Below are 27,549 nucleotides of genomic sequence, written 5' to 3' on the forward strand. Positions count from 1 at the left end.
AAAAAAAAACTCATGCTTATTTTACTTTTATAACAGTAGTTAAACTTATTCAACTTCTATAACAATTTGTTATGCCTTTTAAGAGTATGTTGTTTTCCTCCCTTTTTTTTCTTTTTTTTTTGTGGTTGTTTTCAAGTTGCTATTTGCTTTTGTTTGTTAATATTTCGTGTACGTATAATATTGTACAAATTTTTTTTAACCTTTTAGCATTATATAATTTTGGATTCTTCAAATTTACAAACAAAACTTACTTTGCATCAGCCTAATTTTTCACTAATTCAAAATAATGCGATCCCAATGTGGTAAAAATGTTAGAATAGTTCATGAATTCTCCTCTCATTTATTTCTTAAAAAGTTTGGGATTTTCCTTAATAATTTTTTGGGGACCAATACCTGTACTTTTTACAAGCATATAATATTTTCTGCTTTATATCAAAGCTGTGGTAATTCTAAAAGATTAATATGACCATAGCATCAAGTATGATCCTAGATGATTCTAATTAATCAGGTGATGAATTATCTAACTCTATCAAATCAATAAAAAAAATACCTTCTAATATATATTATATGTATATAGATCATGATATTAACTTCGAATCAATATAGTTGACTTGCAGATTCTAGTCCAATGATTTCATTTCGTTTGAAGCAAACACTTCCAATCGTCAACTTCATGAGAAGCTTACAATCAACAAGACAATTAATTTTCCCTCTTAATTGGCGAGTCCAAGAACCAAAATGCCATAATGTCTCCAGTCATTTAATGGAAGAAAGCAATTTCCATATTATCCCCAGAATGGAGTCCTGATGCATGGACCTTTCACAACAGTTTGCAAAATTTCTAAAGTCATGAATCATAAAATTTTTTAGAATATAAGGGCTAAAGTACAAACTTATTTTCTATAATTTCAATATTATTATACAACAAATTATATGTCTCTTACTTACATTTTCAAGTATAATATAATCTAGCATTCATTAATTTAAATACATAAAATATTACAATTTACAATAAAGCAGATATAAATAGTAAAAGTGTTAATAAGTTGTGACAAAAATAAGTTTCAATCAATTAGTAGTATTAAAAAGTATAAAGTAAACAATTTTTTTAGCTAATCTATTTAAATGTACAATTTATTATCTAAAATTCACAATACAAGCAATATAAAATATTATTCTATTTATGATGTGTTTTCAAGTAATTTAAGAAGTGAGTGTGTGTTTGTGTGCGTGAAAATACATTTATGTATGTGAAAATGTGTTTATATGTGTGAAACAAATCTTTTTTATGTGTTAAAATGTATGTGAAAAAATTTATGTATTAAAATGTATTAATTAATATATTGGATTATATTTGGATCATGAGTTTGAGATAATCCAATATGACCCAATCCAAAATCAACCCAATCTAAAATTGGACGAATTGAATTTTAAGTAAAAATCCAATATTAATCCACCCAAAACCCGTCCAACCTGCCCAATATAAAGACCACATTCATTGAAGGTGCTTTCTTGATGAAGACCGGCTGCCCAATTCTCTAACTTGATACTGTTGTTTTGTTGTCCTTTACTTCACTTGGTAGGAATAAATGCCAACCGGGGGAAGATTATTATCTCTCTTCGGACTTCATCGGATTAATTCAAAATAGTAGTAATAGTGTTTATGGAGAATTCTAAATTGCTTGTCTTGTCACTCTGACTTTAGCGTATACTTCCTAGTCTATTGGTGATAATCACATAACATTACAATCACTACCCTACCAAGACCTATTCAACCTTGAGGATGCTACCTTGACAAAGAACCATGGGGTCCCAGTCTCAAATCTACTAGGTGTGCGTATTAGAAAATATATTTGCTTATGATTTATAAATGATCCACCTTGATGGGTTTAATACAATCTCGTTGGTAGGTTTTTAAGTCACTAATAACAATGAACTAGCAAAATAGAGGGGTAAAAAGTTGTGCAGTGTTGGTTAAATTCACAATTAGCAAAATACACAAGTATTTCAGATGGTTTACTTCTATACTCTCAAATTAAATTAATTATTTTATTTATAGTCTAAGATCTTGTTAGAATTGACCATTTGATTGTAGATTATTACAGTATCCTTCTCCCAAGTATTAAAAACACACCTAATTGCTTCCCAAAAATTACAAATCCTCATTTATCATCCTGTCCTATTTTTAGTTACATTCTCAAATTCAACCTTCTCGGGTCCCTGATTGGCCGTCGAGATTTCCTTAGACTAACTTTTTATGTATTTGCTTCAATTTTAGCTGTTGAGTGTTTTGTAGGGTAATTGACGTAACAAGCAATGTCAAGGTCATAATTATAAAATCTAGCCCCACCCAGCAGTAGAACCAATCAACCTAGTGAGCCCGTCATAGGTCACTAATTAGATTGTTTCAACAAAAAATCCATTGACTAGTCAATGACCCCGGCAATTTAACCGGTGAATTGGAAAAAAATCAATGGTTGAACCGCCAATTGAATCGCTAACTTAAAATTTTTATTACTTTTATAATTTAGGATATATTATTATATAATATAATATAATTAATTTGCAACCCACAATTGAACCATCAATCCGGTGACTCGGTCATTTCTCCGAGTCAAGTTTCGGGTCGGATTTATTAATTATGGTTCAAATTTCCTTAGACTAGCTTTTTATGTATTTGATTTAGCTTTCGCTGTTGAGTGTTTTGTAGAGTAATTGACGTAACGAGCAATGGTCATAGTTATAAAATCTAGCCCGATCCGAAACTCGATCCAAGGAGGTGGAACATGCTGAAATTTTTGTAAAAAATATCTATCTACTGTTAAGAGAAGGTATAAAACGAGTTGCTCCTTGAATCACCAACAATCCAGTGAAGAACTCCATTAAGCGTAGTTTCTCAAAATTGAGCTATTTAACAAATGTTCCCACCATTTTCTGGCTTGAGGCAATGGTACAATATTAATGTTAACATTCTCCAACTATTGTCAACCACAATTGCAAATATAACCTTCAATTTTGCCCTGAATAAGTGCTATTAATTTCTATAAATTAAGTAGTAATTGTAGCACAGAAAACTAATTTGCTATCTTTGTTCTTCGCACCTTTAAAATGTAATTTGTAATTAACTAAATGCATGAATCTACATGCCACATTCATGTTCTGTATGTATAAACACGTATGCCTATGTGTTCCTCTATATGGTGGTATATATTGATGATCAATTTATTTCTCATTTATATGCAAAAATTGAAAAGGGCAAAGATGTATGAATAACTAAATGTAAATTAACAGCTTAATTGCCATATATGTATGACAAGCATAAACACCAAGTCAACATATAAATTGGGATCATGAACTTAAGGTCTCCATGCCAGTACAAATTTATTGGCAATACAACATATCTCATTCCCGTCTTGAACTTTAAGCAAGACAAAGAATTCCCCCATATAAATTTGGACTCCAGGGCTCTGCCATATATTCAGTAGAAAAACATGAGTACTACTTGAATGAATGGTAAGCCTTGGAATGAGATTTCGATATACTATGCAATTGCAGAAAAAGTTGCTAATGGATTATCTCATATATAATGGTATTACTATCTACTTCAAGGCGTGATACCTTTGATAAACTAAAGTTTGATCTTCTGCAATGCTCCTAGAACTTCTTTCATGTTTATTCTCTCCTCAGGAGCATCTGTTGTGCAACTTAAACTAAGTTGCAAGATAGACGATATGCATTCAATCTTCCTTTGTACCGTTTTATCTTCAGGATGAAGCAAGTCTGCGTCTATAACCTGAATCACAGAATCTGGTGAGCATTCTTGTATCCAACGCCTGAGGTTTAATTATTCTGTAAACATCTCATCCTTAGGCTTTCTTTTTGTAAATGTCTCAATCAATATAATCCCAAAGCTGTAAACATCACTACTTGTTGAAATCAATCCTTCCAGTCCATACTCTAGCATCAAAAAATTTGAAACTAGTTGTTAAAGTCAAGTACCAGTACCAGTTCACCAATTTCAAATTTTTTCAATTTCACATACTGTACTAGTTGTTAAAAGTTGAAACATTAATTTGAATGACATAAAGAATTTGAAATTGTAATCAAGAAAAGTCACCTGGGGCAATATATCCAAATGTACCAAGAGTCTTTGTTTGTACCACGGATTCTCCATCTCCCAACAACTTTGCAATTCCAAAATCACAAACATGCCCAACCATGTCTTCATCTAGGAGAATATTGCTAGGCTTCATATCACAGTGAACTATAGGAGTTGAATAACCATAATGGAGATATTCCAAACCACAAGCCACATCTATCATAACATCCAATCGTTGCTTGATGTTTAAGAAATGAGAGTTTGAATGAAGCCATTTCTCAAGGCTTCCATTGGACATGTATTTGAGCACCAAAGCCTTGAAGTCAAGGCTAGAGCAAGCAGTAATTACTCTAGTTAAATTTCGATGACGAAGGCAGCTTAAGACTTCACATTCTCGATCAAAGCTTTTAAATGCACCTTCTAGCTGCAAATCGAATACCTTTATGGCCCAAACCATCCCATTTTCGCGAATTCCCTTGTAAACTGAACCAAAGCTCCCCGAGCCAAGCAAGTTACTCTCGCTGAATCCATTTGTTGTTTGTCTAAGTTCATGGAAGGGTGCCCTTTCAAATGTCGCCATGTGAAGCAAGTTCTGAGTCGGAGCTGGAGTTTTCTTTCTCAACTTTAACCGTATCAAAAAAATTGAAATCACCAAGGCTAATATGACAGATCCTGATGTCAACAGAACAATCATGACTATCCTTTTTGTCTTTGATTCATGCTCAAATGTACTTGTACAAGGTTGGAGCCAAGGAGCGCCACACAATGCTTCATTTCAGAGAAAAGATAGGTTCGTGAAATTTGCGAATGGCCCCCATCGGTCCTCTCAATCTATTGTAAGACACATTAAAGTATTGGAGATCTGATAGTACCTGTAATGAGTTGGGAATTTCACCTTCTAGATTGTTAAAAGATAGATCCAAATGCCGTAACTGCAACATATTCTTCATGGAATCTGGTATCAATCCTTGTAGCTTGTTATGTTCCAAGGAGAGTACTTGCAAATCCTGTAGTCCTCCAATAGTGCTAGGTATCCCACCCAAGTATTGATTATTTGAAAGGTTCAAATAGACTATAGACTAATGCCTTCAAGTTTCCAATTTCAGCAGGCAAAGAACCTGTCTAATAATTTCCTGACATGTCCAGCTCCAAAATACCTCTAAGGCTCCAAAAGCTTGTTGGTATCACAGAACTTAAATAAAAATTGAGGAATGCCAAACAAATAATAAAACATGAGCATACATTGCGACATTGGGCAGGACTTAATAGGCATATACTTGGGGTTGAGTTAAAATTTTTCCGCAACGTATCGTAGTTGTGTTTCTATTGTAAAACTGGATTACCAGGTTGAAGAAATTTAGATATAAACGTTGAAAATAGGTTGCCGATTATGTGTTTACACATGTGAATTGGTAAATTGCTGTTACCGATTGTCCATGAGGAAGTGATTTATTAAATGTGGTATACCGCACTGTGGTAAATCACATTGTAGACACAAGTGTGTGGCAAAAAAAAATGAAAAAAGAAAAAACTCGTGAGATACCACAAATGTGGTATACCACATGGTAGATGATTCCGTTAGACGCTGATAAATTGAAGTTCCTCAGCCGTTCACCAAGTTTCCATTCTGATATCTGTTTGCTACTTTATTGTTTTCTTCTATCAGATTGCTACATATTACCCTAGCACAACAGAAAATAACTTCTAGGAAATCTATTGCTCAATTTGGTGAATTAATATAGGCTTGACTCTATCGTTGAGACATATGTTTTTAATTTGTCACAATTTAAAACTAGACAAAATACCAATGATTGACTCATAAGTCTGGAATTGTCATCTGAACCCATGGCCGACAAGTGTTGTAGTAGCTTTTTCAAGTGTATTATCGATCTCTTCATTAAGTAGTGAAGGAATGTAACCCAAGCAACCAATTAAATAATAGGGCAAATTACATTTTACCCTCCTGTGGTTTAGCATTTTTTTTTACATAACCTCCCTATGGTTTCAAAAGCTATACATAACCCCCTCATGGTTTGGATTAAAGTGTCAAAGTGACGAAAATAGTCATTCGTAACGGAACTTCTAGAAATGTCGTAATTACCCTTATAAATACATGACACACTAATCTCGTATGATTTTTATATTTTACTATATAATTCCCTTATGGTTTAATACTTTATCATATAACCCCCTTATGATTTTCAAAATATACACATTACCTCCCTTGGTTAATAAATAATTTTCAACTTTACATAAGGGTATTTTTGACATTTTAGGTGACTCCGTTATGAATGATCATTCCCGTAACTTTAACACTTTAATCCAAATTATGAGGGGGTTATATATAGCTTTTGAAATCATAAGGGAGTTATATAAAAAAAGGCTAAACCACAGGGGGTAAAGTGGAATTTGCCCTAAATAATAAATCTTGGACAAAGATGTTTTTATACATCTATAGAGCTTATGATTACCATAAAACACAATGAATTTAGATTGAGCAGGGATTTCCCTAAGTCTCTGCTTTATCAATTACATCTGATTTTTAAGGAGGAAAAACAAAAAACTACACTTCGATTCTTTAAAATAACATCTTCACATATTAATTGGTAACCTGTTACATGCATTTCTATCCTTTTAGTTGCCAGGAATCTCCTGTCTGCGTGGGGGAGCTTTGTACCTCAACTCGGACTGGGGTTCTTTCCCAATAGTGTTATGGAGAATTTAAGCAGCTTGTCTTGATGAAGACCACATTTACTGGGGACGCTATCTTGATGATGACCTGCTGCTCAGTTCTCTAGCTGGATACTGATGCTTTGTTGTCCTTTACTTGCTAGAAATTAAATGCCTACGGGGGAATTCTAATTTGCTTGTCTTGTTGCTTTAGTGTTCTTCTAGTCTATTAGAGATGATCACAATTGGCAAGTAGGATAAATATAAACTCATTGTAAGGTTTTAAGTTGTTAATAATAATAGTTAGGTGTCTCAAAATTTTCTATTGTTAAGGTTTTATATGATAATGAGTCAAATCTGATGGGGTAAAGTTTGAGAATGTCTCTTTGTTGAATATTGAAAATTTTGTGACTTCTGAAATTTTTGGCTAGCTTTCTAGGCGTTGTGAATATTTTTTTCGCATTTCTCATGTTAATCGATTGACTATTAATCTTAATTCTCCATGTTTGGGAAATGAAGCGAGCTAATGTGGTCTTTAATTGTGTTTTGTGCTTAACTGTGAATCATGTTTGGCTATACTTCGCTCGCTATTGCTGCCTAGTAACAATGATTTTTTTGTGGTGACTAACTGCCCAAAGTGCCATTGGTTAGAGCACATGATCTCTCTTGATGTTTGTCCAACTTACACAAGAAATCTTGAAGTTTAACAAAAATGTAACTTAAACATCTTAGCCCTTTTTTATTTTCATTTTTTGTGCTTATCTCTATTGCTATCTTATCTCCAAATGCACTTTATCCGCATAACAATTATTCATTACGCTTGAATTAAGGAAATCTAGCTAAAATATGTAGCATGGAAAGTTGGTATTTTTTTTTTCCAAACGGTAACATGAATGGAAAGTTGGTATTTCGATTCACATAATTTTTTTGTCAATAATTTTAAGTTGAATTTTTCTGTTTCTATTATATCAAAATATTAGGTAACAACTCAGTGGCAAAGGGAGAAATAAATGAGGTAGAGAAAGTGAATATTGAGGCATTAGTCAAGAATCTCTGATATCAGTTATTATAGTCCAGGATAGAAATGAAATAGAACAAAGACAGTGGCATCAAACAGAAATTCTATAGTAGCGTTTTGATTTTTTCTTAAGACATTAGAAAGGAGCCTCAAGAAACTCGCCGCAAATGGTAAGAATTACAATTGTATAATACTAAACGCTAACCCACAAATAATAGGTAAAGAAACCTATGTGTAATGAGACTTGATATAGGATTCTTAATTCTTGAAATTTCAATCTTAATCACTAGACTATAACTTTTCAAAAGTTAATAAAAATTTGTTTTGCCTAAGGCACTTCCACCAAATTTTATTTCCTTTACAGCAATACAATGTCACATTATAATAACAATCTTTTGGTATATTTACCAAGAAATGGGATTTGACGATCAAATCCAGATGTTGATTTGTACTTTTAGGCTTTAGCCATCAATCAACTTAGATTTGTGCAAGCTCTCAGAGGATCCAAGAAATGGACCACTGTGGCGACAAGGGAGGACTTCAGTTTACAGTATTCCAATGTCCAGACGGCAGAGGACAGTATCATGCCAACATAACAGCAGAATCACAAGCAGAGATAAACTGTGCTTCTATTTTTTCTTTTTCGGTGGGAAGGCAGAGGGTTGTATAAGGGTTTAAATGAGTCAGGTTGGACTTGATTAGGGCAGAGTACACAAAAAAAGTCATGCAAAACATCTAAACACATCCAATAATTTACGCAAGATAAAATAGTGACTGAGACAATAGAAAGGTAATTTAAAAATACACTTATAATACAAATAAAAACTCTTTTCCAAAGAATAACGTATTCAAATACACTCAGTGTGTATACCAAGTAGTAAGAAATAAAGTACACCCGTACCATCTATTATTATATTCTTAAAAAAACCAAAATAAATTTCTATTTATATATTAATTTGCTCAGAGTCTACATGCATTTCAATCATTTACTTGCTAGATATTTCCTGCCTGCCAAGGAAGATTTATTCCTCATGTTGGACTTCGGGGTAAGCGGGCTATTCTTTCCTGAGAGTGATATAAAGTTATGGAGAAATTTAAACACCTTTTCTTGTCATTTGAATCTATTTTCACCTAATCCGGAATTGATACTAAGGTTACCTAATATTGTCACCTTGACGAAAATCACAAGGGTCGAAATCTATACGTCTCTTCAGTTGCACCATAGTGGATATGTGGATGAACTCTATCTGCTGTAGTTAATATTTCTTTCTGTTTGTAACCATAGTGGATATGTGGATGAAAAGCATACTTGGTTTTGATACATGTTGAATCACCGATACACGAACATTAGGATAATCTTATGTGTAGTGAATAACTATCATTTTCATTGCACACCTTAATTGTGTTATTTCAGATAATTTGTAGCCTAAAATTTTCTTCATACGTTTCAGTTTTGGCCAATAAATTTACACAGTTGACAAGAATTTACTGTAAAACTATCAATACCTTTGCCAAAATTAACAAAATCCATCGAGAGATTGCCTTACGAAATGCTAAAGCACTGAAGGGGCTACTTGAACTCTATAACCCAAATGCTTCTACGTAACAAACAGGAACATTAAGATACATGGATCCATGGCCCATCCATCCAACCAGGCAAAAAATTTAAATATCAAGTGTGTCATGGGCTCTATAGATTTATTTCACGAGTCCCAAAACTGAAAATTGAAACCTACAGAAATGCTAGCAATAAAAACTTATCCTAAATTGCCGCTTAAATTGACAAAAAAAAAAAACTTATCCTACATTCCTCTGCATAAAAATTTTTTTTTTTACTGTCTGAAGAATATTTTACGGACTTTTCATGGAGAAATAAATAGCATTTCAGAATCTATATATGATTCTATGAGTAACCACAGGATCGAGTCGGAAATACCTTTCCTAAGAAATTCCAACTCTTATGCTTTCGGAAAAGTGAAATATTAATGATCATCTGTTATCTTCAGGTTTAGGCTTTCTTAATTATTGTTTCTGAAGAAGACAGAATTGGAATTCTTTTCGAAGGATACAAATTAATTTGCAAATGGAAGAACACTTATGCCTGCACTACTCCAACTGCGAAAAGAAGGAACAAAAATTACTCTGAATAAAAAAGAAGCATTTTCTTTTGGTTGCATTTCACAAGTCCATAACTCTTAATTGTGCAAATAACTGTGGACAAAGCTAATTTCCTTTTCAACCTTGCTAGTGGTGCATTTTGCCACAATTGCTAGTAATTTCAAGGTTGTTGCCACTAAAAACAGCACTTAGAGGTCTGGATGCTCTTCTTGGTCTGAAGACAACCACATTGGATCCCCAAAGGATCATCCCAACCAGCTGGTCCACTTTTACCTCCATTTGCAACTGGATTGGAATCGCTTGTAACACTCGCCATCAAAGAGCGGCACTGAAACATATACGAGCTGAAGTTTTCATTTCTCTTCGGGATTCAAAAAAAGTTATTAACAAATGCAATAGTTCCATTGCAGTGACAATTTTATGTTTCTATTTTGACTAGACCAAATTTTGCTTACACTCCTAATTAACTATACCTCATGGTCAGAGTATATGTAGAGTATAGATATGTAGAACTGATTAATGTGTTCAAGTTTCCAATTTCGGCGGGTAAAAACATCTCTTTGGTTTCAAAGGCTTGCTGGTGTGTGATAGAACTTTAATTTGTTGAAATTAAGGTAAATATTTCTGAGTGCAGTAACATTTCCTAAACAAGAAGGCACCATACCAGAGAGTTTTTTTTTTTTTTGTCCTAGATCTAAATAGCCTAAGTTCAACAAATAACAAAAGTCACTTGGAATAGCACCTTGAATTTGATTGTTGCTTATATCTATCCTTTGAAGCTTCAAGAACCATTTGATTGTAGTCGGAAATTGGAATAGCTTTTATTTAATTTTTACTTTTTTACTTTTTTCAAGTAAATGAGGGATAGAAATTATCGCTTAAATACAGTTTAGTTAAACATTAAGTTTAAGTATTTTCCCACGCAAGTGCATCTGGACTTATAACCATACAAACAATTAATTGTGATGAAATGATAGCTCGAATATACAAAAGAATTTTTCAAAGTAAAGCCAAGTTGGTAGCTTACCTGTCAGGTCAGTATCACCCGAATGTACAAGTGTAAGCGTGGTTAGATTCCAAACTCCTTTTGGGATATATCCTCTGAATTTATTGTAAGACAAAGATAAAACTTGGAGTCTTGAATATTCTCCAATGCCTGATGGAGTTTAAGCTTCAAAGTAATTAGATGATAAGTAAAGTCCTCGGAGTTGTGGGAGATTATCGCAGATACGTGCTGGAAGGTAACCTGGTAATCTATTATTCGTAAAAGCAATTATTTGCAATCAGGTGAGGTTGAAGAAAGCCTGTGGCAGAGGGACTACAAGTTGGTCAAATTCCATTGCTAAATTTTTCAGTTTTGGCGGAGCACTAAATTCTTCCGGAATATTTCCTGTTAAGAAGTTGAAACCCAAGTTGATCCACTCCAGCTTTGTGAAATTACAGATCCCTTCTGATAATGAACCTGAAAATTTGTTGTATGGGAAGTTTTTGAGCCGAAGTGCAGTTAAACCTCCCAAACATGACGGAAATTCTCCTTCAAGGTCATTGTGTGCAAGGTTAATGTATTTCAATCGACGCAGATGAGATAGCTCGGGTGGAAGGTGTCCGTGAAAGCTGTTGTTCATAACATTCAGCCAGACGAGAAAAGAAAGATTTCCCAGTTGTGGAGGTATGGTTCCCACAATTCCCATGTAGGAAAGGTTGATGGCTGCGATTCTGTGATGACGGGCATTACAAGTGATTCCAATCCAATTTCAAACAGAGGTAGAAGTGGACCAGTTGGACGGGATGATCCTTTGGGGATCAAAAATGGTAGCTTTGAAGGCAAGAAGCGTGTTCAGAAACATTGTTGTTTTGGATATCGGCAACTCCTGCGCTAGCTGAGCTAAAGATGGTTTTGTACACCTAAAGAGCCTTGCAGATTATTACTACCATAAAACACAACGAGTTGAGCTTGAGCAGGGATTTTCCTCAATCTATAATTTCCCTTAAACAGTAGTTAATTTGTACTTGTATAGGATTTTGTTTTCTATCAGCTTTGTATCCGTGCTTATTGTACTAATACAGCTTTTGCTGCTTGAGTGCATTGATGCTTTATCAATTAAAGCTGATTTTTACCTTAAAAAATACACTTACCCCGTTTGTTGAGATTCTATAAAATAACATCTTCACTTCTGTTAAGCGGTAAGCTGTTACATACATTTCTATTGTTAAAAATCACCTGTCTACGTGGGGAAGTTTTATACCCAACTTGGACTCGGTCCAAATAGTTGTGGAGAATTTCAACTCAAGCAGCTTGTCTTGTCGATTGAGTGTGTATTCGCCTAAACCTACCCCGTGGGTAAGCAGAACACCACATTCACTGAGGACTCTATATTGATGAAGACCTGTTGCTCAATTCTCTGTATACTGATGCATTGCTGTCCTCTACTTGCCAGGAATTAAATGCCTACCGGTGGAAAATTAGTACCTCGTTCAGACTTCATCGAGTGAATTCAAATTCAAAATAGCTGAAATAATTATGGGCAATTCTAAATCTGTTGTCTTATCATTTTAGTGCATATTCTCCTAATAACCAAGTAACATGGCAATCACTACATTTACCAAGACTTGTCCAACCTTGAGGATGCTATCTCGACGAAGACAACCGGGTCCAAGTCTCACATCTTGTTCTCTCTTCTTTCCATCCAAATCAGTGGGAATAGTAGGACAAGAGAGAATAATTACAAGACTTGGTCAAGATAGTGATTGTAATGTTTCAGTAAATCGGGTAAGTGTAGATTATTATATGGGTACCATATCTATGTGTTTTGAAAAATATTTTTGTTTATATAGTTATAGTTTGATTTTTTAGTTGTGTATGCATTAGTAGGTTTAGGTGTCAGATTATAAATTTGAATTTATATTTTAAGTTTTCTAGGTTTAACATGTATCTAAATCTACTGATAGATAGATACACTGTTAATGTATAAAATATTTAATCTTATAATTATTAAGTTATAAGTCATAAAATACAATAAACATACAAAATAGTGGATAATTAATTACATGCTATTAGGTTTGTTGGGATATGCAACTTTTTCTACATATTTTGCTAGATTATGTTTAATATCAAAATAATTTAGTTATTAGAAAATAAGGATATTTGTTAACCAAAGATCATGTTGGTTTGTTAACAAATATATTAGCTAAGATTTGCTAGTAGTAGAAGATTATAATTTTGTTGAGATTTTTAGGATAATTGTTAGTTGGATATTTTGCTAGTTTGTTTCATGTAATCACTATAAATAGTGAGTTGATGAATGTAGAACATAAACTCATTTTCCACCTTCAATACAAGTCTCTTATAAGCTTTTTTTTCAACACTAATGTGTTGTTTCTTAGTTTATGCCCCAAAAAATCAACAAAGTGGTATCAAGAGCCTATATCTTAAGGCCCTGAGTCTTTTTTTTTTTTTTTTGAGAGTGATGTATTGGTGAGGATCCTTTATAAGTTCAAAGCCATGACAGAAAAGAACTTTTTGTCAAATGTTTCAACTTTTAGTGGTGAAACTTACCAAATTTAGGTCATAAAATTTTGGACTTATTTGGTAGTCAATGATCTACGGGATATGGTGGAGACGAATTTTGTTTCATCAGCATTTGAAGAGCTGATGGATACACAAATTAGAGACCACAGAGTTGCAGTTAGACAGAGATCCAAGGCCAGCATTCACATATCAGTTTTTGATGCCGTTTTCACAAGGATAATGGCTAATGATTTGATTGAGAATAAATTATTCTCAATTAAAATAAAAAGGAAAAGTTTCACTATGAATTGGTTAGATTTTGACAATTCTAAAGTGGAACATGATGATGAAATCAAGAATTCAGATCTTGAAAAAAATTCAGGAGGAGATCATTGATAAGTCAGGAAGTATCAAATTGATTCCTGATATTTATCAAGATTATAACATTTCTGTTTTTGAGTCTACAGATTTTGATGGTGATGACAAAATGAAGAACCATGCAGAATTTCATATTTTCTGTATAGGTTCAAATATTGTCAAAGAATGTTCCACTTTAAACCTATGAGAAGGTTATTTGGAAACATTAAAAAAAAAAATAATCATCTTTTATGTGGAGTTTGGCATGAGAAGACAAAAGAAGTGGTTTGTTGCAAGACTAATATTTAGCTTACATAAAAACCCAAAGGAAGAAGTTCATTGCAAGGCTAATCATCAATTGCAGAATTTCTTACAAAAGTCTCCCCAAAACAAGATTCAAAGATTTGAGAAGACAATTCAAAATCTGCAGCAAAAGTGGCAAGGAGGAGTGTTGGGATATGCAACTTTTTCTACATATTTTGCTAGATTATGTTTGATATTAAAATAATTTAGTTATTAGAAAATAAGGATATTTGTTAACCAAAGATCATGTTGGTTTGTTAACAAATATATTAGCTAAGATTTGCTAGTAGTAGAAGATTATATTTTGTTGAGATTTTTAGGATAATTGTTAGTTGGATATTTTGCTAGTTTGTTTCATGTAATCACTATAAATAGTGAGTTAATGAATGTAGAACATAAACTCATTTTCCACCTTCAATACAAGTCTCATATAAGCTTTTTTTTCAACACTAAGGTGTTGTTTCTTAATTTATGCCCCAAAAAACCAACAAGGTTGTATACCTATTTGCGAGACATGTATTCCGAATGGTTTACTTTTATACTTTTAACCTTCCAGTTTTTTTCACAAACTAAAGTCTTGTTAGAATTTGTAATTCGATTTTAAATTATTATAGCATCCTTCTACAAGTATTCAAGGGGTCGGCCCCTTTAACAAACACACCTTAATTACTTCGAAATGTACAAATCCTCATCTATCATCATGTCCTATATTTTTAGATACATTTTCTATTTTAACCTTACTTTCTAGGAAAGATTAGTTTTTGGGGTCCCCAAGCGGCCGTCAAGATTTCTTGAGACCAGCCTTTTCATGTACTCTTCCATGTTTTTAAACTCGGACCAGACTGGCTGATTTAATTGAGAACTAGCCAAGTGTCTGGTCCGAGTTATTATAAAAACTCAGGTTGGTAGAAACTCGATCAAACGTGACCAAAAATTGAGTTTAATCGGAAATCGGAAGAATCGGAAAAAATCCGGTTTTCTTATTTTCCTTTTTGTTGAATTTTTTTCCTTCCTTACCTCTAACTCCAAATCTTTGTGAGCTCTTCTCCCATCTACAAATCCATTTTCACTCTTGCACTTCAATTCAAGCATAAAAACCAAGGAGGTGGAACATGCTGAATTTTTATTTTATTTCCAATGTTAAAGGAATATATGGAATGAGTCGTTCCCAAATCACCAACAATCCAGTGCAGAGCTTCGTCAGAGGAATTTCTCAAAATTGAGATATTTAACAAATGTTCCCACCATTTTCTAGCTTGAGGAAATAGTACATAATTAATTTTAACAACCTCCAACTATCCTCAACAATAATTACAAATATAAGCTTCAATTTTACCCTGAAACTGTGCTATGAATCTCTATTAAGTAGTAATTGTTGCATATAAAACTACTTTACCATCTCTGTTCTTTGCACCTTTATAATGTGTAATTTGTAAAAAAATAAATACATGAATCTACATGCCATATACATGTTCTATATGTACAAATACATATGCTTATGCGTACCTTTACATGGTGATATGTACTGATGATCAATTTTTTTTCTCATTTATTTGCAAAATTTGAATAGAGGAAAGTTGTATCAGTAATTAAAAGTAAATTACCAACTTAATTGCCGTGTATATATATATGTGTGTGTGTGTGTGTGTGTGTCAAACATAAACACCAAGTAAAATGCTTGGCGTTTCATAACATATAAGCTGGGATCATGAACTTGAGGTCTTTATGTCTGTAAACAATTTATTGGTAATACATTAACATATCTCATTCCTTCCTTGAACTTTAAGCATTTCGGTGGTGCACCAAGTCAGGACAAAAAATTCCTCAAATACATTTGCACCTCAGGGCTCTGCCATGTATTGAGGGGAAAAACATAAGTACTACTTGAATGAATAATAATCCTTGGAATAAGCTTTTGATATACCATATGATTGAAGAAAAAAAGTTGCTATTGGATTATTGGTTTTATACCTGCTTCAAGGTGTGATGTCTTTGATAAACTGGAGTTTGATCTTCTGTAGCGCTCTTAGAACTTCTTTCATGTCTATTCTCTCCTCAGGGGCATCTGTTGTACAACTTAAACCAAGTTGCAAGACAGATGATATGCAGTTAATCTTCTTTTGTACCAGTTCATTTTCAGGATGAAGTAAGTCTCTGTCTATAACTTGAATCACAGAATTTGGTAAGCAATCTTGTACCCAATGCCTGAGGCTTAACTCTTCTGTGAACATCTCATCCTTAGGCTTTCTTTTTGTAAATGTCTCCATCAATGTAATTCCAAAGCTGTAGACATCACAACTTGTTGAAACCAATCCTTCCAGTCCATACTCTAGCATCAAAATTTGAAACTCGTTGTTAAAGTCAAGTATTGGTATCGGTTCAGCAAACTTATGTTTTTTCTTAAAGGTTTTATATTTGACATACCGTACTAGTTGTTGAAAGTTGAAACATTATTTGAATGATATAAAATTTTTGAAATTTGAGTCAAGAAAAGTCACCTGGGGCAATATATCCAAATGTAGCAAGATCTTTGTTTGTACCACAGATTCTCCATCTCCTAACAACTTTGCAATTCCAAAATCGCAAACATGCCCAACCATGTCTTGATCTAGGAGAATATTGCTAGGTTTCAAATCACAATGAACTATAGGAGTTGAATAACCATAGTGGAGATATTCCAAACCAGAAGCCACATCTATCGTGATATCCAACCTTTGCATGATACTTAGGACATGATGGTTTACATGAAGCCATTTCTCAAGGCTTCCATTGGGCATGTATTCGAGCACCAAAGCCTTCAAGTCAAGGCTAGAGCAAGCAGTAATTACTCTAGTTAAATTTCGATGACGAAGGCAGCTTAAGACTTCACATTCTCTATCAAAGCTTTTAAATGCACCTTCTAGCTGCAAATCGAATACCTTTATGGCCCAAACCATCCCATTTTCACGAATTCCCTTGTAAACTGAACCAAAGCTCCCCGAGCCAAGTAAGTTACTCTCGCTGAATCCATTTGTTATTTGTCTAAGTTCATGGAAGGACACCCTTTCAAATGTCGCCATGGGAAGCAAGTTCTGAGTTGGAGCTAGAATTTTCTTTCTCAACTTTAATCGCATCGAAAAAATTGAAATCACCAAGGCTAATATGACAGATCCTGATGCCAACAGAACAATCATGACTATCCTTTTTGTCCTTGATTCATGCTCAAATGTACTTGCACAAGGTTGGAGCCAAGGAGCGCCACACAATGCTTCATTTGAGAGAAAAGATAGCTCCGTGAAATTTGCGAATGGCCCTCCATGAGGAATCGGTCCTCTCAATCTGTTGTAAGACACATTAAAGTATTGGAGATCTGATAGTACCTGTAATGAGTTGGGAATTTCACCTTCCAGATGGTTAAAAGATAGATCCAAATGCCGTAACTGCAACATATTCTTGATGGAATCTGGTATCAATCCTTGTAGCTTGTTACGTTCCAAGGAGAGTTCTTGCAAATCCTGTAGTGCTCCAATAGTGCTAGGTATCCCACCCAAGTACTGATTATTTGAAAGGTTCAAATAGACTAATGCCTTGAAGTTTCCAATTTCAGCAGGCAAAGAGCCTGTCAAATAATTTCCTGACATGTCTATCTCCAAAATATCTCTAAGGCTCCAAAAGCTTGTTGGTATCATAGAACTTAAATTGTTTGAATTGAGATAAACATATCTGAGTGTTGTAACGTTTCCTAAACAAGAAGGCACCATACCAGAGAGCATATTTTGTCCAAGTCTTAATTCTCCTAACTTCAGCAAATTGCAAAACTCACTTGGAATAGCACCTAGTATTTGATTGTCGCTTAGATCTATCCTCTGAAGCTTCAAGAACCATTTGATTGTAGTTGGAATTAACCCTGTCAAACTATTGTTGTCAAAGAACAGTTCTACTAAGTTGCTCAAATTACCAAACGAACTTGGAATTTCACTTTTGATTCCACAACTATATGCATAAAAGGATTCGATGAGCTAGAAAGATTTCCGATAGACTTTGGGAGGAAGCCATTCAGAGGATTCTCACCTATCCACAAACTCCTTAAATGTTTGCAGTTTGACAGGGATATGATGAAGCTCAACTCCCTGGATAGCGAGGCCTCAGAAAAATCATTTCCCGATATACGCAAGTTTTCCAATAATCTCAAGTTTCCAAGAGAATGAGGAATTGCACCAGTAAAATGGTTACCTGCAAGGTCTAGCTTTCTAAGCCTAGAAGCATTTGAGGTAGACGTTAGTATAGTTCCAGCGAATTCATTTTCCTCAAGGTAGAGTTCCTCAAGATTGGGTAAGAAAGCACCTATAGTTGATGGAAGCTCGCCTGATAAATCATTGTACGCGAGAGAAATAATTCGTACAGTTGAACTATTGAAAAGTTTCAGCGGGATGGGACCTCTCAATCTATTCTCAGCCAAGCCTAGTTGTTCCAACTTGCTAAGATTACCAACCTCTTGAGGTATTATACCTGACAAATCAAATTGGTAAGAACAAATGTGAAGATTGTTTGTTGTCCTACTTTTAGAATAGACAATGAGGAGTTATATTTTGTATTTACACATATTAAAAAAATATTCTCAATTGTATCTCTATATAATTTAATCAATATGAATATTTGATTTCAAGCATGTGTACATTAGTACGAATACCAATAGCATTACTAGATAAAGGGCACATTCAATTTACGTGCAATTTAAAAAAAAATCACTTTTTATATGGAAGAAATTTGTATAAAATTTTAATAAACAAAAAAACTTTGATCTTTTAAAAGCTTTTTTAATATTATTTTAATGAATTTGGTAATTATAAATGTTTGTGGTTGGTTATCGGTGAAAGTTTTTTATGCTATTGGTTGACAATACATAGGCAACATGTTAATCAGATGATAAAAAGTATAATTAAGTAATTGCGATGATAATGTTGAAAATTTAAAACCGACAAATATGATCTAATTAAATTTCCCCTATATGCACTCCGGTTATTATGTCATCAATTCATTTGCATTTATTTGGTCTAATACCATTACAAATGCATTTTTTAAAAATTTCTTTATGTTATACCTGCAAATATAATGAACAATCATGCAACAACGTCATATCATTTCTTCAACAAGTATTCCATCTCAACTAATTAATTAACCACAAGTGGAGGAAGCTACAAGTGGAGGAAGCTACAGCAATCAGGATGGGAATGCAAATGGCCTGGGAGGCAAACTGGAAGACAGTGGAATTCCAGTCGGACTGTAAAGAGGTGGTGGACATGATCAACAAGGAAGAAAGGCAACAGTCCAGGGTAGCTATCATCCTTGAGGACATTGCAAATATGAGGTGTTTGTTTGAACAATGTACTTTCTCTTTTGTTCATAGAACAGGGAACGTTTGTGCACATAGCTTAGCAAAGTTTGCAATTAAGCTAACAAAACCTGTTGAATGGGAAGTGTGTTTTCCCATGTGACTCTATGAGAGAGCACAAAATGAATACAAAGGAAGTAACTCTGATGTATCTAACTCTTGTAGTATCAAGTTATGAAATGAAATGCAATTATGATGTTTGACAAAAAAAAAATTTTAATTAATCATTCGTTTACTCCTTTACAATTATTAATTTAATAATTAATAATCATTGCTCTTATGATTGGTTTAATTAATTGTTCATATTAATTGCTCTTATCATTTTCCTCCTACCCATGATTGGTTTAATTGTCCTCTGCTTTAACCACTAACAAGTTACTTTTTCAATTCCCCAACTCTGCCCACCGTAACAAAAGCTCCGCACTTTCGGTTCTCTCAATCATCTCCGTGTTCACTCAATCTAGGCCCCACAACCCTGTCACAACACCTCCTCGTTACTCTCAAGTAACCAAAGCATGACAACATGGCAAAACTTTTGTATCTCACATATCTGTAAGCCAAGTAGCTAAATTTAATGAAAGAAGTAAGCATCTCAACAAATTCAGGGGTAAAGATAGGAAAGGAAGTGGTATAATTCATTGACAATTTTGGAAATGACAAAACATTTTCAGACAACGTTTCAAACGAAATAACCTGACATTGTCAAAAGGGGCATAGAATTGTACACTTTCCTCTCTTTTTTATCTCTTTGTACCCTCTCTCTAAGTGCTTCCTCATCTTCCTATTTCCCATTGTATCATCTGTTAACCCCCTATCAGTATCTCTATTTTTGAAGTGCAACCAATTGAAATTTGAAGTTGAGTTGTAGATGTAGGCTATAGCAGATTGAGATCAAGCTGATCAAAATCGTTTTAGCTTATGCAGTGCACTAGTATCACTGAACCAATTGACATGTGAGAAAGAGTCGAATTTGATTTGTATTTGAACTTGCTTGACTTCGAGCTTAAATTCAAGTTTGAGAAAAGTATTCTGTTGATGGAATAATGAAATAGATCTCATGTCAAAATGTATCAAGATTTTTACCTGTCACATTAGCAATGTCCATGCCTAGTTCCTCCAAATTATAGAGATTGTCAATGACTCTTGGAATTTCACCTGCTCAAAAATCACGGCATGATGATAAATATAATTAATGGCATGGCATAATTATATGTATATAATATATATGCATTTCGGAATTCTAGGGATCTTCAGTTTAGTTTCAAACAGTATCATGTAAATCTCTCATAAATAGTGGCAAAATGACGATTACATACACTTCCAAAAAATTGGAGGTCATTTTGGTGGCAATCTATATGCGTATGTCAATGGATTTTTAAATGTATGCATAAATTAGAAATAAAATTGATATAAAATCTAAATATGCATATCGAAATTAATACTTTTTACATTTTCTTTCATAGACAGTAAAGCCATGAAGTTTCAAATGTCCAAAAATTTTAAGGGGAAATTACTCAAAGGCAAGAGAAATTTTAACGTGGCTTGAATATATACTTTTAGCATCCTTATGCTTTGGATTCAAAGGCAAGAGAGATGTAACCCATCAAAACCAATGGTTTTGTACAAAAAGACAACTTTATTTCTTACATAGTGTTAATTCGTTCTTCTTTCACAATTTTATTTCTTACATCAAACTAGAGGTGGTAATTTGTCCCAAGTCCCAATGGGTTACCCATGCCTATGGGGACTTTGGGCGGGATGGATACTGGAATTTGATATTGAATTTAAAATGGGACAAATTCCAATTGTACCCATTAATTGATGGAAAATACTGGAAAAATACTTGGGTACCCATTGGGCTCAAATAACTGGACTCCGTTTGGATTAGCTGTTTTTGGGGGTGTTTTTGAAATATTTTATTGTAGCAGTGTATATGAAAAATTTTTACTATAATTTTTTTTAAATATTTGATATACTAATATGGATGGGATGTTTTTTGAGTTATTGTATATTACTGTAATATTGTATTTGAAAAACTTGTTTTTTGAAAAAATAGCCAATCCAAACGGAGTCTTAGATTCAAAAATTATCTTTAACAATTTTTATAATCATACCAGCGAATATAATCTAGCAGTTTTCCTAGTCATTATTCACAAGAATCTCAAACATTTCAATCAGTTTAGACCTGTCATCCTTGGACAATGATGAAGATAAATATTCAACACCCTAAGTGCCTTGGCCATCTTGATATATGTTGGAATATGACTGTATATCTATCTTTTCCTTTATTTGTTAGTCCAATTTTTGGTGGGAATCCTGAGTATAAAACACTTGCATGTTTATTTAATAAAACTAAAAGAAATTTAATAAATTAAAAATATTAAAGTTATATAAATAATAAAAAATGAATTAAAGGAAAAAAATATGTAAAAAATAGATTTGGGTATTGGGCATGATCAATCTAACCCATCCCAAAGTGATCCCGCCCAAGTTAGTCCCAAAACACATATGGGTAAGATTGGACCCAAACCCTTATGACTCGATTCCATCTCAAATCTAAGCAAATCCCGCTCTTCCCACCCATTTTGTCACCTCTACATCAAACAAAAAACTGATGAAGAGCGGAGCAAGATGTCTGGCATTCACTCATTAATATTTCTGTGTGTTTGGCAGAGTCATTAATCCCGGCCTAGACATCAACCCGGCAAGGCCATTGGTGTAACAACTAACAATTTAGCGGCTTAACCATAGATTTACTGATCCAACTATTTCCTTCATCATTCAGTCCAAGTGTCCAACTACTAATCCAAGATCACTAAGTTGACCAATTGAACCATTGGGTTAGGTGAGTTTTTATTTCCTAAATTTTATCTTTATTTTGTTGAAAACAAAAACTTCTTTATTCACACGAAGTTTGCACCAATACTTAAGCAGTTAGCAATCATCAGAAATAGTGTATGTGATGTAAATATTTCATGCAATTATGAGTTTAGTCTCAAAATCCTTTAAACCCAATGAAAATTTCTCAATGGGTTAAAAAGGATTTTGAACAATTTTCATTGGGTTATGATGGATTTTCAGTCTTAATTTGTACTCTACACAATAAACTTACATAAATTGGTCTTGGATGACAATTGCCGGCTATAACTAATAATTACTTTATAATGTTGTTGCAAATTTTGATTGATTAAGGAAGAATATTTTAAATTTTACTTTTTTTGACAAAATAAAGGTGAAAAAGTTGACAAATAAAAACATCAAAACATTGCAAACTAACAATTCAGTTTGAAATACATAAAGATAACGGACAGAATGGGGCCAAAACTAGAATACTTTCAAGTAAGAAACAAAATTAAGAAAAAGGATGAATTTAAGTTATGCATGTTAATAGAGTTGTCTTTTTTTGTACAAAACGGTTAGTTTGTATGCATAATGCATTTCATCATCTTAGCTTTCAATCTGAAGTACAAAAGGGCTAGCTGCGCAATGGATCTTCTATCCCGCGCATCCTGTGACATTCTCTGTTCCACTTTTTATTATATTGCTATTTCTCCTTCATAAACATCATGTTTTAATTCTTTTTTGTTTCCTTAAGATCCAATAACTATTAATTCAATAAAAAATAAATACAACAGCTTCAAAAAAGTAATATATAATAGAAAATTAAAACATACAGCAGAAAATTCATAAAAAATCTCATTTTTTATGCATTTTGATTTTTTGAGTTTGTTAAATTATGTGTATTACTGAATTAATAGTTATTGGATCTTAAGAAAACAAAAAAGAATTAAAACATGATGTTTATGAAGGAGAAATAGCAATATAATAAAAAATGAGACATATAGTGGCACAGGGAATGAGAAGAAGATCCGTTGCGGGCTAGCTGTGTATTTCTAAACCGCATGGCAGTTAGAGGTTCGAGTACCACACCCTACAAGCATATAAATCTGTGATCAATTGGTGCTCGAAATACACAAGAATTTTTCAAAACAAAGTGAAGCTGGCAGCTTACCTGTCAGGTCGTTCACACCCAAATATAAACCTGTAAGCGTGGTTAGATTCCAAATTTCTCTTGGTATATATCCTCGGAATTTGTTGTAAGTCAAGGCTAAAACTTGGAGTCCTGAGCATTCTCCGATGCCTGATGGAATTTCACCTTCAAAGTTATTATGTGAGAAGTAAAGCCCTTGAAGTTGTGGGAGATAATCGCAGATATGTGCTGGAAGGTAACCCGATAAGCTATTAAACGAAAAACCAATGGTTTGCAACGAGGAGAGGTTAAACAGAGCCCGTGGCAGAGGGCCTACAAGTTGGTTATATTGAATTTCCAAAAGTTTCAATTTCGGTAGAGCGCTGAATTCTTCTGAAAGATTTCCAGTAAAAAAGTTGTAACCCAACCAGATGGTCTCTAACTTTGTGAAATTAGAGAGCCTGCCTGATAATGAACCTGAAAATTTGTTGACTGCGAAGTTTATGTACCGGAGTGCAGTTAAAGCTCCCAACCATGACGGTAGTTCTGCCTCAAAGGCATTACCTTCCAAGTTGATGTACTTCAATCGGCGCAGACGAGATAGCTCGGTTGGAAGATGTCCATGAAAGCTGTTATTCATGACATTGAACCTGACGAGAAAAGAAAGATTTCCCAGTTGTGGAGGTATAGTTCCCGCAATTCCCATGTAAGAAAGGTCAATGGCTGCGACTCTGTGATGACGAGCATTACAAGTGATTCCAATCCAGTTGCAAACAGAGGTAGAAGTGGACCAGTTGGCTGGGATGATCCTTTGAGGATCGAAAATGGCGGCTTTGAAGGCAAGAAGAGCATTCAGATCACTAGCACTGTTGTTATGGTTGTTGGCTACAATTATGCTAGCTGAGCCAGTTGTGACAAAATGCAATAGTACCAAGGCTGCAACAAAAAGAAAATAAGTTGTCTGCATTGCTTATGGAGAGGTAAATAAAACTTGAGGAATGCCAAACAAAAGGTAAATAAAACACGAGCATACATTGTGACATTGGGCAGGACTTATATAGGCATATACTTGGGGTTGAGTTAAAATGTTTCCACGAGGAAGTGCAAGATTTTGGAAAATCTGTTTCTCAATTTGGTGAATTAATATATAGCTTGATTCTATCTCTGAGACTTATGTTTTTAATTTTGTCACAATTTGAAACTAGCTTCTTTTTTTTTTAATGTATTCTTCAACTTTTGAGCAATTGATATGACAAGCAATTCCGGTGCTTTAGCATTCTATGTGGCAAAATTGAATTTTGAGTATAACAATTTTCCAGGAATGATGAAAGGGATACTACTCCAAGCCAAGCTAAAGTTATTATGTGTTTGAAAATCTCTATACAAAAATAAATTGAAGGATAAAAGAAGAGAAGATGCAGAGCAAGTATGCCTAAGCCTCCATGGGCCATTGTGTCGAAACACCAAGTTTTTAGTCTAAGTCCCTAGTCTGGATTTAGTCTACGGTATAAGTGGGTTAATCACGTTTATCTTTTGGTTAAACGACCAAATGGGCCCTTCGGTTGACCAAATTACATTTACCCCTATATGTGATTGTGCTCAAGCCCAACTCATGGAATCAAATAAAGCAAAAAATGCACTATTAATCATCAATGTTTGGTTAGCGTACCAAAATGGTCCTAATATTTCAACTAAAACAAATTTGATTCTCAATGTTTCTGATTTTACCATTAGTCATCGGTTTTGAATTTTCAAGTTTGGTCTATAATAATTCGAATTTGGATCATTATACTACCTTAAGTTATAAATACTAAAACTAAGAGTTTTAAATTGAAATGATTTGCAAATTAGATTGAAATTGTGTTAGATGTGTAGTAGGAATTCTGTAATAGAAATCTTGCAAAAACTAATTAAACTTATTTTTCTTCTTTTTCTTTTACTTTTATTTTATTTATTCATCCCATCTCAAATTTCGCATAATATTCAAATTTATTGTTTTGCACCATGAATAATTAATGGCTAAAAAGTTCTATTTATTTATTTCTACTTGTATTAATAATTAAACACTTTAAACTAAAAGAAATATGTACTGTAAATGACAAGTGATTCCGGTCCAGTTGCAAACAGAGGCAGAAGTGCGGGACCAGTTGATTCAGAAGATGATTTTTGTGACATCATGCAATAGAAGAAGATGCATTTTTTTTTGGTGACTATACATGCAATATATAAATCCAATGTAGCACTCCATGCTTTAGGATGTAAAAAAAAAAAAATTTAATCAAGCCGAATAATCTAATGTTTAAACTTACTTAGTGATTTTAATAAGTCAAAATTATGTTCAACTTTGACTTACTTATACATTGAGTCGAACTGAAACAAGCTTTTATCATTTCCAACTTGAGTCAAGATTGAATTTTTTGCGTATATTTCAAGATTCATGCTAATCAAATCAAATTCAAGCTGAGTTTTAAACTTTATTGAATGCAAAATGCTATTCATATTTGTCTTGATTAATTGACGAACCAAACTCAAATGATTTCTTATTAAGTTGAACTCGATTCAAATATTAAGTAATTTTGTTTATCTTTCAACAATACATACTATTGATAAACTTTTCTCAATTTTTAAAATTTCCTTATACCCTGACTACTAAGGATAAAATGCAACATATTTAGGGGGGAAAAACCAATCTCAATTAGATATGGTTAATTATCCTACAATTGGGAGTAAATATATATTTCTCCATGTTTACTAACTTTATGTGAAACATTTGACAACTTACTATCCTCGTATAAAAATTTTGAAAATAAATAAACAAATAAAAAAATATGGAAAAAAACATTGAACTACTTTCAATACTAGATTAAATTTTACTTTATCAAGATAAAAGGATCCATTAGACTTCGAAGTCTAAAGCGTTATTCCTGCGGTTGTGCCGCACAGCCAACATGTCTTTTTCCCCTCGGATTGGAGCCCAAATGGGACTTGGCACCTTTGTACTTTCTTAGTACCTTCTGCACATTTTGTCTTAAAAGGAATTTAACCCAAGCAACCAACTAATAAGAAAATTTGGTTTAACTATTCGTCAGCTTAGAGCACTATCAATTGAAATGCAACAATTATAGGTATTCCACCGAGATGATGCCAAAGTCTTTATTTTGGAGGAAAGACTTCAACAACAACACTAAGGACTTGAAAACGTGGAATTTATAGTACATTGCATGACCTCAGTCTATTGTATGATCAGTGCGTTTAGGTTAATTAGACTACACTAGAGCCAGTTTCATTATATTTATTTTCTATTTCAGATTTAGAAGGTTATCAGTGGAGGATGAATCAAAGGCAAGAGAGGGGGACAAAGACAATGAAATTCTACCTAAAACTAGAAAAATAAACTGTCAAAGAATCAAATAAGTGCATAACGAACCAATTGCTTTTAACTCTAGAGTTAGGTAATGACATTTTTAGAATAATTATTATGACACTTTCTTATGGTGTGATGTACGTGAAAAAAAAATAATGGTTGAGATAACGAAAAAATTATCAAAAAATATATTTGTGATTCAAGTAAAAAAATTTTCAAATAATAATGAATTGAAACATGCTTGTATGTGTATGCAGCGACTATCAAGAAATAACCTACAGCCAGTGCTATCTATTGATATATCTTAAAGAAAGAAATCGACCAAAATAAATTTCTATGCACATATTAATTTGCTCAGATACTACATGCATTTCAACCCTTTACTTGCCTACCTGGGAAGATTTATACCTCACGTTGGAGTTCGTGGTAAGCAGGTTCTTCTTACTAGATAGTGATGTATAGTTATGGAGAATTTTAAACACCTTTTCTTGTCATTTGAGTCTGTTTACCCTAATCCGAGGGTGATACTAAAGTCATCTAATATTGCCATCTTGACTAAGACCATAAGGGTCGAAATCTATGTTTCATTTTACCATCCAAATATTCTAAAGGGAAGTGTTGACTGTGAACAAAGATAAGTAATTATCTGAGTTTTCTGGCTCCTAGTCTGTAGGAGATGAAAACCTTACATTACCATCACTATCTTGACTTAGATATGCAGCAATTATTTTCTTTTTTCTTATATCCTTCCTGTTAATTGGATGGAAAGAA

General features: G+C 33.5%; 2 protein-coding genes and 1 long non-coding RNA gene across 3 annotated transcripts; all 3 read right to left on the minus strand.

Moving 5' to 3' along the window:
• Nucleotides 1-11,188: 11,188 nt before the first annotated feature.
• On the minus strand, nucleotides 11,189-11,596 carry LOC113752463 (piriformospora indica-insensitive protein 2-like). Its single transcript, XM_027296572.1, has one exon. The coding sequence runs from the start codon at nucleotides 11,594-11,596 to the stop codon at nucleotides 11,189-11,191; it is 408 nt and encodes a 135-aa protein (XP_027152373.1).
• Nucleotides 11,597-15,782: 4,186 nt separating this feature from the next.
• LOC113751041 lies at nucleotides 15,783-16,230 on the minus strand. Its single transcript, XR_003464756.1, has 2 exons — nucleotides 16,045-16,230; nucleotides 15,783-15,922 (listed from the first exon to the last, which is right to left on the minus strand). It is a non-coding gene; the product is annotated as an uncharacterized LOC113751041 (long non-coding RNA).
• A 380-nt stretch (nucleotides 16,231-16,610) lies between these two features.
• LOC113752464 (probable LRR receptor-like serine/threonine-protein kinase At3g47570) lies at nucleotides 16,611-24,381 on the minus strand (the record flags this gene model as incomplete). Its single annotated transcript, XM_027296573.1, has 4 exons — nucleotides 23,457-24,381; nucleotides 20,528-20,599; nucleotides 18,011-18,561; nucleotides 16,611-17,924 (listed from the first exon to the last, which is right to left on the minus strand). Coding segments are annotated over exons 1-4 (2,862 nt in total), but the record flags the coding sequence as incomplete, so codon positions are not given.
• Nucleotides 24,382-27,549: the final 3,168 nt, after the last annotated feature.

The sequence above is a fragment of the Coffea eugenioides genome, chromosome 11 (genome assembly GCF_003713205.1).
Source record: "Coffea eugenioides isolate CCC68of chromosome 11, Ceug_1.0, whole genome shotgun sequence".
NCBI classification, from domain to species: Eukaryota; Viridiplantae; Streptophyta; class Magnoliopsida; order Gentianales; family Rubiaceae; genus Coffea; species Coffea eugenioides.

Bases quoted from the DNA above. Each gene is read 5' to 3' on its own strand.
- LOC113752463 (XM_027296572.1), bottom strand. From the start codon at position 11,596: ATGGGAATTGTGGGAACCATACCTCCACAACTGGGAAATCTTTCTTTT.